The sequence below is a fragment of the Mustela lutreola genome, chromosome 5 (genome assembly GCF_030435805.1).
Source record: "Mustela lutreola isolate mMusLut2 chromosome 5, mMusLut2.pri, whole genome shotgun sequence".
Classification (NCBI taxonomy): domain Eukaryota; kingdom Metazoa; phylum Chordata; class Mammalia; order Carnivora; family Mustelidae; genus Mustela; species Mustela lutreola.
In genome coordinates, this window is record NC_081294.1 from 101,026,324 (window position 1) to 101,039,494 (window position 13,171).

The 13,171-nt window shown below is 44.6% G+C and overlaps 1 protein-coding gene across 5 annotated transcripts in view; it reads left to right on the forward strand.

The window, feature by feature from the left end:
• Positions 1-277: 277 nt before the first annotated feature.
• ARHGEF28 (Rho guanine nucleotide exchange factor 28) overlaps positions 278-13,171 on the forward strand; it is a 321,385-nt gene continuing 308,491 nt past the window's right edge. For 3 of the 5 annotated variants that reach the window (XR_009354003.1, XM_059175236.1, XM_059175233.1), the window contains exon 1: positions 1,241-1,553. Coding sequence is in view for 3 of the 5 variants with exons in the window: in XM_059175236.1 (XP_059031219.1) it covers positions 1,256-1,553 (298 nt within the window). In the remaining 2 variants the exon portion in view is untranslated. Of the gene's footprint in view, positions 435-625; positions 719-1,097; positions 1,554-13,171 lie in introns of those variants that run through there. The other 2 variants (XM_059175234.1, XM_059175237.1) reach the window with 2 other exon arrangements.

Sequence of the window (13,171 nt, forward strand, 5' to 3'; positions counted from 1 at the left end):
TCTCTGCTTGAGCAGAGAGCCCAATGCGGGGCTCGATCCCAGGACCCTGAGATCATGACCTGAGCCTAGGGCAGAGGCTTTAACCCACTGAGCCATTCAGGCGCCCCTGTTTGTTTGTTTTTGAAAAGAATATTATTGTTTTAATCTTGAGTATCTTGAAGTCTTGCCATGGGCAGGATCTTTTTTTTTTTTTTTTTTTTTTAATTTTTTATTAAAGGCAGTGCCCGAGGCCAAGTCTAGGGTTCATCCCCTTGCGAAATAGAAGCGACAAGGACTGCAGCTTGGGGTAGGAGTGCGGTCCGGTTTGGGGCGCCCAATTATGAAGGCAGAATGCCAGACCTTTGCCTTGGAACAGGGCTAAGCACTTCGGAGGCGGACCGGTGTTGTTTCGCTATCTTCCTCAGGAGCTCTACCAGCGAAGTGGGTGCGACAAGGTGAGGCTGAGAAGCGGCAGAGGTGTTGCAGAAGGCCGGGTAGGCATGCTCCTTTCTGGCTGGTGGTCTCAGTGGCCAGCTTCGTGGAGCTAAATCCCTGTGCGGGTCCTGTGGGTGGCAGGTCTTCACAGGAAAAACAGAGACTCAGGGTACTCTCGAGAAAAGTCATTTTGGTAATTTCGCCTTTCAAGGTGGTCTGCAGTCTGTGTTTTGAAGGCCTGGCTGACGGAGAAGCTTCTCTGCTTGGGGTTACCATCAGTGGAACCGGAAAAGCGCACTGGATGGTAAGGGAGTCCCTCCTACGCTGTTTTTCCTTGTAAAAACAGGTTAGGATTTTCCTGAAAATTTCTTCAGTTATGAGGACTTGTAGGGGGAGCTACTTGCATGCACAAGCCCGAAGAGAATGAGGGTCCCACGGCTCTGGGACAGAGGGCCGGGAACCTCGAGCATCAAGAGGGCGTCTTATTTGTCAGTCACCCTTGGGCCACGTTCTGTCACCGGTGTGGTGGCTTTTAGTTGCGAACAGGCTCAGCATGGCCAACTCCTTTCAGAAAGGGGCAGGCCACCGCTTCCTCAGACGGCGCCAAGGCGAGGCCCATGGGGGCCTGGGGAACGCAGGCGCCGCAACCGGGACAAGACCTCGCCCTCCTCGGGCCCCGTAGGGCCGCGCGGGTCTCCGCCCGTCTCTGAGCCCCGGGACGGGGAGCAAGGGCAGCCGAGGCGCGCCGGGAGGGGGCTGGCGGAGGCAGCGCGGTCGGGCCGCTTCAGGTTTCGTCCTGGAGCCGGTGGCGGGCGCGGCGGCGGGCGGGCCTGGCCATGTGATGCCGCGGCCGGGAGGTGAGCAGGCGGGGATCCAGTGGCAGCCGGCAGGCGCGGCGGGAGCGGGGGCGGCCCGAGCTGCGGGCGCAGCGGGCCGGCTCCGGGAGCGCGCCCGCGGCTCCGCCCCCTCCGCGTTGGCCCCAGCCTTGCGGCCGCCGGGCGTTGGCAGCCTCGGCGAGAGCCTTCCCGGCCCTGGGCGGCGGCGGCGGCGGACCTGGGCGCGTTCCAGACGCCCTCGGGCAGGGCGCGGGGCGCAGCGCCTCGCTGGGGTTCCGGAGGCTGTGGGGGCCCTAGCTCCAGGTAGGTGCTCTTCAGGGTTCCATCCCCCGCGTCTCTCTGTAGCTCAGGGCAGAAAAGTTTGTTCCCTTCGCCTGAGTTCTCTGTCCCAGAAATACTCTCTCCAGGGTACTGGGGGACGCGAGGGACAGCTGAGGTGGACAGGTGGGTGCTGCTGTGGCTTCAGTGGCGAGAGGGATGGCCGCCGCCTCCGGGTCCCTCGGGGACAGCAACAAGTGCAAAGGGTTGCACAGTCCAGCGCGGCGGCGGCGGCAGCTGCGGAGCGTGGGGTCGCTCGCGTTGCGCGGCCGGGAGCGCACAGAGAAGGCGGCGGTCCCTCTCCTTGCAGCCCCCGCCGACTCCGCTATACAGGGTCCCGGGATGGGCGGGTGGAGGGAAAATTCCCCCAAAGAAATGCACCCTTGCAGTGGAGAAGAGGGTGTCTCGAAAGCTGGTTCCCCATTGGTGTCTCGCCTCTGGCGTGAGGGTTCTAGGTGGGGCTGGGGCCCCCCAGAGAGCAGACCGAGCTCATGGTACCCGCGCTATCCCTTCTTTTCTGTGGAGATATTTGCTCGTGTTTTCAAAGGAATCTGTAGTTACTTGATTAGGAGGAGGCAGTCGGCATTCCGTCGGATCTTACTCTTAGGGATTCATTTGCCCTTTGAATACCTGGGATGTGGGTGAAAGGTACCCTAACCTTCTCGTGCTAAAAGTTTCCTTAGGGGTCATGATGATGGCCTTGTGCTCGGCCAAGGAGGCATCCTTTTCTGTCGAGGCTGTGTGGAAGCTGGGTGCTGAGACCGCCTTGGAAACCTAGCTCTGGTTTCCCAGACGCCAATTAGATTTCCAGGAGAGAATCCATCTGCCTCCCGAGGCACCCACAGCGTCCCCCTATTGGTTACAGCGGGGTGGGTCGAGGAAAGGCAGCAACATCTGTGTTTGCGCAGCTTCCTCTCTTTGACCCCTGCCTGGGTCTGGACAAATCCCTGCAGACTCGGAATTACAGAGGTTTACCACCAGACCCGCGGCAACTGGGTAAGAAAGGAAAAAACAAAAAAACAAATCTTAAACAAAACAAGGACAATAACCAAAAGCTCTCATCTTTTATGGTCCCAGGGGGGGTCTTTCATTTTCTGAAGCGATGTCATCCTGTGTTCTTAGGCCCTGAAGCTGTCAGGGAAAGCGAAATCCTGTTTCCACAGCAAAAACAGAAACCTGTCTTACTAGGTTTTGTAGGTTGTCCGTTGCACATGACAGTCCAAGTACCGTGATATCCCGCAAGGTTTCTAGATATATTTTGGGTTTTACATATATTCTTAAAACATCTTTGTATTTGCCTCCTCTTCATTCATGGCAGAGCTAACTCCTTTGGAGTATTTGGAGGATAAGAAATGAGTACTGCAAAAACCCTTGAAATTTCTTTCTACAACGTAGTATTTCAATACTATGAACACTGCAGTGAACTTTTTGTGGGATTATTATGCTCATTTAACTTTGATTAAATAGGAATTTGGATCACCTCAGACCTCAAGTTTAGTGGTTAGGGAAACTGAGGCACGCAGGTAGCTGCTGGGTATGTGACTGGAATGTCCTGGCTCATATTAGAACAGAGAACAGAGAATTAGTGTTTGTTCTGCTTTGGACTGCTTTCTTCCTTGTAACAACCATATAACCTGGCCAACCAAGAACAGGTTATGTAACAGGTGTCATTAGACTTTCCTTTGAAGCACCTGTCCTGCCTTTAAGTTTAGAAACACTTAAAAGAGGAAAATGGTAAATAAGGCTCGATGAAATTTCATCAGGGGCCTCATGTGGGGTTCACATTTTTTTTTTTTTTTAAATCATGTGAGTACTGCAGAAGAATTTAGAATATTTTCTCATTGTACTTTTCTGAGAAAGTTCTGTGGTGGCTCAGACAAATTAGGCAGAAATTGCAGATGAGTTCTGATACATGGCCTTTACTATATGCTATATGGGAAAGGGAAAAGTACTCTAAATGGGTATTAAAACTGGAATACGGGTGCCTGGGTCGTTTAGTCAGTTGAGTGTCTGCCTTTGGCTCAGGTCATGTTCCTGGGATCCTGTGATTGAGCTCCCTGCTCGTGGGGAGCTTGCTTCTCCCTCTCTCAGCTCAGTGCTCTCAGCTCAGTGCTCTCTCTCACTCTCTGTCAAATGAATAAATAAAATCTAAAAGATAGGCAGAACTGCAGGCAGAGGGAGAGGGAGAAACAGGTCCCTCACTGAGCAGAGAGCACGATGTGGGGCTTGATCCTTGGACTCTGGGGTCATGACCTGAGCTGAAGGCAGATGCTTAACCAACTGAACCACCCAAGTGTACCAATAAATAAAATCTTAAAAAAAACCCCAAACCCTGGAATACAATACTTATATAAGTCATTGTGTTCAAAAGTAAATACTCTGTTGGTACTTAAGCTCTAATGTAAAGTCTGGTCAGAGTTTATGACGAGTAGACTCCGCAGAAAAATGGATGCTATAAATATTGGAAAACCTTTTATGATTGGGGCTTGGCTACCATGGTACTGCCAAATAACTCTGGTAGAGGATGGTAGAACCCAAATTACTGTCCAGCTCCTAGGCTGACTAATTTTATTATGCTTTAATTTACTGATAAGCTAGGATCTAATTGCTTGTAGGTTTTATCTAATAACATTTGTACTTAGATTGCTTTAGCCGAACAGAGAAGCTATAGGATAATTCTTTCATGTGACTTTGATACAAAGAGATGGATCAGGTTGGGTAATTGCTATTTTGGGTTCTAAATTTCTGTTGATTTCAGATCTGAGGCATTACTTTTTCTGATTTTAGAGTTTTTAGGATCTGTTGCATTTTCTTTTTTTTAAGATTTATTTATTTGAAAGAGAGTAATGCACATGAGCTCACTGTTGTTGGGGGTGGAGGGTAGTGTAGAAGGAGACGGGGACACAGAATCCTAAGCAGATTCCCTATTGAGTGCAGAACCCTTGCAGGACTTGATCCCAGGACCCTGAGATCATGACCTGAGCCGAAATCAAGAGTCGGAGGCTTAACTGACTGAGCCACCATCTGAGCACCATCTGTTACATTTTGACTGGGCTTTTGCACACTTGACACTAAGACATGTGACTGGTAAAATGCCAGTACCTTTATATGATAGAGCATCTTAATCAACTGTAATTTTTTCCTTAATTTGATCTTGGCACAGTAGTAATTTGCTTATTTTTGCCATTACTGCCATTACTGTTCCTGGACTACTTCTCCTGGATAACCAAGGTAATGAGATTTGACATGATTTTTTAAATGAGGGAAAGCAAAAACGTCATGTAATTGAATATTGGGCATTTGTTCCAGCGATCTTCATTTTGAACCCTTATGTCAAATGGATTTTTATTCTTCAGAGGTGAAATTTTCCTTAAATTTTCCCTCAATCTGAAGTTTTACTTGTGTAAGAAATTACTGTGAAAGTAGTTTCTTGAAAAACAAACCTTGTATGTGTGAGTGAAGTCCAGCAGAGGTGGAGATGGGCCATGACATGTTTGCTTTTCTTGGTATCATGTCCTGAAGAGACCCTCTAAACCAGCCTATTTCACGTGGCAGATTTTGAGAGGTGTGCCCATGACCATTTTACTTCAAACGCACTTAAAATGTTAACTAACTGTTGAAATATACAGACCTTCCCTTACTATGTTAATCAAGAGATAAATTGCCTGTTAATGAAGTCATGGTTTAGCTCCCAGTTTCACTGGCAAACACAAGTTACCATGCCTTTTGTGGCTTAAAGCCTGTTCCTTTTCTTCCATTGCTTTACAACTTAAAGAAATTCTTTTAAAAGTGTAACAAAGTGAATCACAGTGGGGACCCTGGAGCCATACTGTCGGACAGCGCCAGCTCTGTCCTGGCTGTGTGACCTCTCTCTACCTGTGGTTTTCCTTTGGTGCGATGGGGATAGTCATTAGAACCTGACCGATTGGGTTTTTTTTTTTTTTTAAAGATTTTATTTATTTATTTGACAGAGAGAGATCACAAGTAGGCAGAGAGGCAGGCAGAGAGAGAGAGAGAGGAGGAAGCAGGCTCCCCGCTGAGCAGAGAGCCCGATGCGGGACTCGATCCCAGGACCCTGAGATCATGACCTGAGCCGAAGGCAGCAGCTTAACCCACTGAGCCACCCAAGCGCCCCAAGGGTTGTTTTGAAGATTCAGTGAGTTCGTTTACAGAGAGCCTCTAGAAGTGCCGGACAGAAAGTAAGTTGTAGAAAATGTTGGTGGTTATGTTTATAACAAACGGAAAATAGGCAATTAGAGTTTTAGCTTTAGCAGGTTTTTCTGGTTTTAGAAGGCAATGGGAGGTCAGTAGAAAAAGAACACTAGACTGGGAGTCAAGTGATCTCCCAACAGTGTGACCCTGGACAAGTGTGACCCCTCTTGGGGTCTCCATTTCCTCCTCTGGTAAAGCAGATTAGACTGGATAGTCTCTAAGGCCCACCAATCCTTATATTGTAAACTAATGAAGTTTGGAAGGTGGGCATTTGTCAACTCAGCCTTTTTATCTTGGGCAACACTGCCAGGAAGGTCCTGTCCACAGAGTTGGTACAGTACTTGCAGTGGCTGCTGAGCATTTTGTTGGGATTATGGACTATTAAGACCATTAACCTACCTCAACTTGCTCACCAGCTAGTCATCAGGTTGAAATGACTGAGCTATCTTTCTGGACTTAGTCCAGAAAGATTTCACACATGAGAGTCTAGATCTCATGCATGCAGGTCGTAGGTTACCCTGCTCCCTGTATTCTGAGGCGCTCCCCTTGTTTAAAAGGGGTGGTGTAGTCCTAGGAAGCCAAGAGGCAAGCTGGCTGGTGTTTTCTGAATTTCACAATAAAAATTCTGTGCCTGATTGTGTACCTCACCATTAGCCTTAACAGAGACACTGACCAGATGGACTTGCAACAGAGGAGGTTCTAAGAACTTAAAAGTATTGGTGAAAATCAAGAGGTTTCCATTGGGGCAAATTTCTGTCTTATGTGGCCCCTTCCCATTGTTTGTTTGCATTATCTTCTGGTTTTTGTCTTTTTCCCTTCTTTGTCCAGCCTCCTGGTGCTGTGTGACAGGTATTGGTTTGAAATGGTATGAGGTGCTCAGTGATTGAAGTTATGGGCTCCTCACTTTGAGATCCAACCCAGGATTCCAAGTGTGATGGTTTGGTGGTATCATCTGGATTTAGAATCTCCGATGGGCCTGGCCTTTTTGAAAAAGGTGATATGACTGGGCTTGCTAACTACTTCTGGAAGCTTGAGATGTTTCTGGCATTCTACATTTGAAAGTAATCTGGAAAGAGTAACATTTGGTTTTTCTCATGGACCACTTTGTCCCTATGGGCATGTCACCTGTCCTTGTGAACCCTCTGCTTAACTACAAATAATAACTACCTATGGACTAGGCTGTATACTTGCTAACCTTTGTGACCTCATGTTTGGTCTCTCTTCCTTTCTACCTAAAATCTATTGCAGTCTTCAAAGCAAGATCAAGCATGCTTCTGAAACCTTTGACCAACTTTCCCTTCTGAACTCATTAATATATTGCTGGTCCCTCTGATTCATCATTGATCACCTGCCTCCGCTTTCATTATGCATTCCTGTGTGTTAGTCTTGACTTTCCAGCTTAGCCGTAAGCTCACTGAAAGCAGGAACCCTGACTCAGGCTACTGCGTAGGGTGCTTAGATTAGAATATGCACATGTTTGTTGATAATTTTGTGGTCATGTCAACAAGTCCTTTTAATTCACAGCAAAGGCTAATGGCAGTGTTTCCTGTGTAGTGGGTGTGGGTTTCATTGGAAGATGTTGGTTTGCAGGAGAAGAAAGGTAAAGGTTGCCCAGGAGGTTAGATGACTAGTCCTTCTCAGATGTAAATGGGCAGTTCCACAGGCAATGTTAGAAATTGTATGCTCTATCTGGGAAAATGAATGCAGTTCTTGACTAGAGTTAGAGCTTTAGGATTGAGAGAAAGCTGAAAGTTTTCTTTTAGTTTCTAGCAGATGCTCAGTCCCCTTGTGTAGCATACTTATGAATATTTGACCACTTGAATACGGCTCTTGAATACGTGGAGTGATGGGGAGCTAATACCATAAAGATACCCTGACTTATCTTTTTCCCCTCTCAACTTGATTGATAAATATAAACGTATATATTTAGAGTGTCCACTGTGATGATTTGATACATATGTTGGGGAATGAGTATCAAGATCAAGAGAGTAAATCATTATGTCATCCAGTTAAGTTCTTTGAATATATTTAGAGTGTCCACTGTGATGATTTGATACATATGTTGGGGAATGAGTATCAAGATCAAGAGAGTAAATCATTATGTCATCCAGTTAAGTTCTTTGAGTATGTGGTGTGAATGTTTAAGATTGACTCTCAGTAACTTGAAAGTATGCAATACTGTATTAACTATAGTTACCATGTGGGATATTAGATACTCAGAACTTACTGTTATAGGTCAAAAGGTATAAAATTTGAGTTCCATCTTTAAGTTTCCTCATTTCTGCCAGCCCCTGACCACCACCACCCTTCCACTGTTACTAGGAAATTAGGTTTGTGTGTTTTTTAAAAAAATACTTATTTATTTGACAGAGAGACACAGTAACAGAGAGAGAGCTCGAGAGAGCTCGAGAGAGCCAAGTGCTCAAGCAGGAGGAGTGGGAGAGGGAGAAGCAGGCTTCCTGGCAAGCATGGAGCCCAGTGAGGGGCTGGATTCCAGGACTCTGGGTTCATGACCTGAGCCAAAGGCAGATGCTTAAAAACTGAGCCACCCAAGCGCCCTGTTTTTTTTTGTTTTTGTTTTTTTTTTTTTTTAAAGATTTTACTTGTTTGAGAAAGAGAGGCTGCGAGCAGGGGGAGGGGCAAAAGAGAGGGAAAAGCAGACTCTCCCGCTGAACATGGAGCCTGATGTGAGTCTCGATCAGAGGGCCCTGAGATCATGATCTGAATTGAGGGCAGATGATTAACGACTGAGCCACCCAGGTGCCCTTCATTGTAGTTTTGACTTGCCTTTCCCTGCTAAGTGATGTTGAGCACCATTTCATGTACTTATTGGCTATTTGTGTATCTTCAGAAAATGTCTATTCAGATCTTTTGAACATTAAAAAAAAAAGATTTTATTGATGTGGGGGACACCTGGGTGTCTCAGTTGGTTAAGCGTCTGCCTTCAGCCCATGTCCTGATCCTGGAGTCCTGGGACTGAGCCCCACATTGGACTCCCTGTTCAGCAGGAAGCCTGCCTCTCCCTCTGCCTCTCCCTCCAGTTGTGCGAGCTCTCTCTCAAATAAATAAAATCTCTCTCTCTCTCTTTTTTTTTTTTTTTTAAAGATTTTATGTATTTATTTATTTGTCAGAGAGAGAGAGAGAGGAGGCAGGCAGAGGGAGAAGCAGGCTTTCTGCTGAGCAGGGAGCCCAGTGTGGGGCTCAGTTGCAGGTCCCTGGGATCAGGACCTAAGACTGAGCCACCCAGGTGTCCTGGGATGTTCTGTCATTCTATAGGGTTTTTTTCCTGTGCAAAAACTTTTGGGTTTGACAGATATCCTTTTTTTTTTCCTTTTTTTGCTTTTGTGGCTCTTGTTTTGGTGTCTTTTTTTTTTTTTTTTAAAGATTTTATTTATTTATTTATTTGACAGAGAGAAATCACAGTAGACAGGCAGGCAGAGAGAGGAGGAAGCAGGCCCCCCGCTGAGCAGAGAGCCCGATGCGGGACTCGATCCCAGGACCCTGAGATCATGACCTGAGCCGAAGGCAGCAGCCCAACCCACTGAGCCACCCAGGCGCCCCTTGTTTTAGTGTCTTATCCAAAAATCTTCACCAAGGCTGATGTAGATAGGGGGAAATAAAGGCATAAGGAAACACAGATGAAATTAAATGTCCATATAACCTGCAGCCCATTGACAAATACTTAAGTCAGGTGGAGTATAATGTTTCTCCAGGAACCTCCTAACTGTCTTAATGTTAACGCCTTCCAAGACAGAAAAAGCAATCTTAGTTTGACAATAGCAAGGCCTCGCACATCTCGAGTCCTCTTTAGCATATGAAAATCCTCTGGAACTTCCCTTATCTTCCCTCCATCCCAGAGTGTATAATCAGTTGCTCCACTTAATCCTGGGGCAGTGGGCAGCAGCTCTTTTTTTCTTAAACTCGTATTTGTTTGAAAGACAGAGAAGAGAACACAAGGGGTGGGATGTTGGGGAGAAGGAGGCTCCTGAAGCGGTGGGGCTGGATCCCATGACCATGGCTTCATGACCAGAGCTAAAGGCAGACTCTGAACCCTCTGAGCCACCCAGGTGCCCTGGCAGTACCTCCTTCTGCCCACGGGTCCTGTCCCCGTGCTTTAATAAAAGTACCATTTTGTACCAAAGGCATCTCAAGAATTCCTTCTTGGTCATCTGTACTGGATCCCACCAAATCTCACCAAAAAACATTCAAAAATGACATCAGAGAGTTAAGGAGCTGTTTCCCCTATATTTTCTTGTAGGAGCTTTATGGCTTCTTGCAATTCATTTTGAGTTAGTTTTTGTGTGTGGTTTGAGATCGTGGTCCAGTTTTTCTTTGTAGTTTGTTGGTTTCCCCAACACCGTTTATCCAAGAGACTCTCCTTTCCCCATTGTATGTTCTGGAGTCCTTTGTTGTAAACAAACTGACCTTATAAGCTTGGGTTTTTTCCTGGGATCCCTGTGCGATTGATCTACATGTCTTTTTGTACCAATACTATACTATTTGAGTGACTCTAGCTTTTTTTATTTAAAGATTTTATTTTAAAATAATCTCTGGCTCAGTTGTACAAACCCCAGATCAACAGTTGCACACTTTACTCACTGAGGCAGACAGGCGCCCCTGAATGACTACAGTTCTGTAATGTAGTGAGTGTTCAAGAGTGTGACCCCTCCAGCATTGTGGTTCTAAGATTGCTTTGGCTATCAGGGTCTTTGTGGTTTCATACAAACTTCAGAATAGTTTTTTCTTTGCTTTGCCTTTTTTTTTTTTTTAAATTTTTAAAATTTTTTTGAGAAATGCTATTGGAATTTTGAGGGGGATTACGTTGACTCCATGGATGGCTCTGGGTAGTGTGGACATTACCAGTATATTGACAACATTAATTCTTCAGCTCTGTGAACAAGGACATCATATTTGTTTTAATTTTTTTGTCAAAGTCTTACAATTTTTGAAATATAGATATTTCACTTTCTCATTGAGATTATTCCTATATGTTTTTTTCGGTGCTATTGTATATGGGATTTTTTTTTCTTCCGGTAATTAGTTTTTAGTGTATAGAAATGCAGCAGGCTGTATTTTGTACTCTACAAATTTACTGAACTTAAACAGCTTTTGTATTTTGTTTTTTGTTTATTGTTTTCCATGAGTTTTTTTCATATAGTCCTTTAGGATTTTCTTTTTTTTTTTTCTTTTTCTTTCTTTCTTTCTTTGACACACAGAGATCCCAAGTTGGCAGAGAGGCAGGCAGAGACAGGGCAGAAAGCAGGCTCCCTGCTGAGCAGAGAGCCTGATGTGGGGCTCGATCCCAGGACCCTGGGATCATGACCTGAGCCGAAGGCAGAGGCTTTAATCCACTGAGCCACTCAGGCGCCCTGTCCTTTAGGATTTTCTATAACAAGATTGTGACATTTACTATTTTACTTCATCCTTTTTATTTGAGTGCCTTTTTTTCCTCTTGCCTAACTGTTGTAGATAGGATTTTCAGTACTTACGTTAGGAGTGAAAATCATGGGCATCCTTGGTTTGTTCTTGATTTTGAAGGGGAAAGTTTTCAACATTTTACTGTTGAGTATGGTGTTAGCTGTGGGTTTGTTATATATATTGCTTTTATTATGTTGAGGTGTATGTTCCTTCTGTATCCAGGTTGTTGAGAGTTTTTATGAAAGTTTGCTGAATTTTATCAAATGCTTTCTTTGAATCTTTTGAGACAGGTTTTCTTCTATTAATGTATCATAGTTATTGATGTTTTAAATGTGTTTATCACTATTTATAGAAATAGTGTTTTTTTTTTTAAAGATTTTATTTATTTATTTAACGGAGATGGATCGCAAGAAGAGACAGGCAGAGAGAGAGAGAGGGAGAGGGAGAGGAGGAAGCAGGCTCCCTGCTAAGCAGAGAGCGTGATGCAGGACTTAATTCTAGGACACTGGGAACATCAACTGAGCCAAAGGCAGAGGCTTTAACCCACTGAACCACCCAGGTGGTCCGAAATAGTGCTTTTCTTAGAAATTCTTAGAAGTGGTTTGCTGGGGCACCTGGGTGGCATCTGCTTTCAGCTTTCAGCTCAGGTCATGGTCCTGGGGTCCTGGGATAGAGCCCCACATCAGGCTCCCTGCTCAGTGGGTAGTCTGTTTCTCCCTCTCTGGTCCACCCCCCCCATGCTTTCTTAAATAAACAAATAAAAAAATAAAAATTAAAAAAAAAGTGGTTTTGCTGCATCCCATAAGTTTTAATATGATCTACTAATAATGTTTCTCAAAATATTTTATTTCCCTTTTCATTTCTTTGACCTACCGGTTGTTCAGAAGTGTGTTATAATTTATATTTATTGTGATTTTTCTCTCCCCACCTCCAACTTTCTTCCTTTTAACTGATACCTAGCTTTGTACCTGTGTTTGGGTATGATATTTGATATTTCATTGTCTTATATTTGTTAGGACAGGTTTTCTTTTTTAAATGTTCTATTCTGCTGTTGAATGGAATGTTTGTATATGTAGGTCCATTGACCTGCAGTGTACTTCAAGTTCACTATTTACTTATTGATTTTTCTGTCTGGATGATCTATCCATTGTTGGAAATGGGTTATTGAAGTACCTGGTGTTACTGCTTTGCTGTCTATTTCTGCCTTCAGATCTGTTAATTTAATATTTAGTTTTTTAATATTTAGGTTTGTGCCTGGGTGGCTCAGTTGGTTAAGCGACTGCTTTCAGCTCGGGTCATGGTTTTGGAGTCCCAGGATCAAGTCCTGCATCAGGTTCCCTGCTCAGCAGGGAGTCTGCTTCTCCCTCTGACCTTCTCCCCTCTCATGCTCTCTCTCTGTCTCTCTGTCAAATAAATAAATAAAATATTTTAAATATTAAAAATAAAAATATTTAGGTTTTCTAAAGTAGGTACACTATAATAGTTAAATTGTCTTGATGAATAGACCTCTCTCATTGTATAATGACCTTATTTGCCGCTCGTTATAACTTTTGCCTTAAACTTTGTGTATTAAGTATAGTGATCCATGTTCTCTTCTAATTTCCATTTGTGTGGAGTATTTTTCTATCCTTGCCCTCTTAGTCTATGAGTGTTCTTAAAGGCTAGTGAATCTTTCAGGCAGCTACAGTTGGGTTTTGTTTTTTTGGACGGGGGAGGGGGGGTGAGGGTCCATCAGCTTCTCTTTGTCTATTAGTTAAAACCATTTTCATTTAGCATGATGTAATGTCCTTATTTCAATGTGATGTCCTTTTTCTATGTAATGTAAAGTCCCTATTGACTTTCACTTAATTGCTTTGTGATTATTTTGTAGATCCTTTTTTTCCCTTCCTCTCATGTTGTCCTTCTAGGTGAATTAAAGAAACTTTCTGGGGTTCTCCTACTGACCTTTACCCTGCATGGTGAAATCCCTTTAG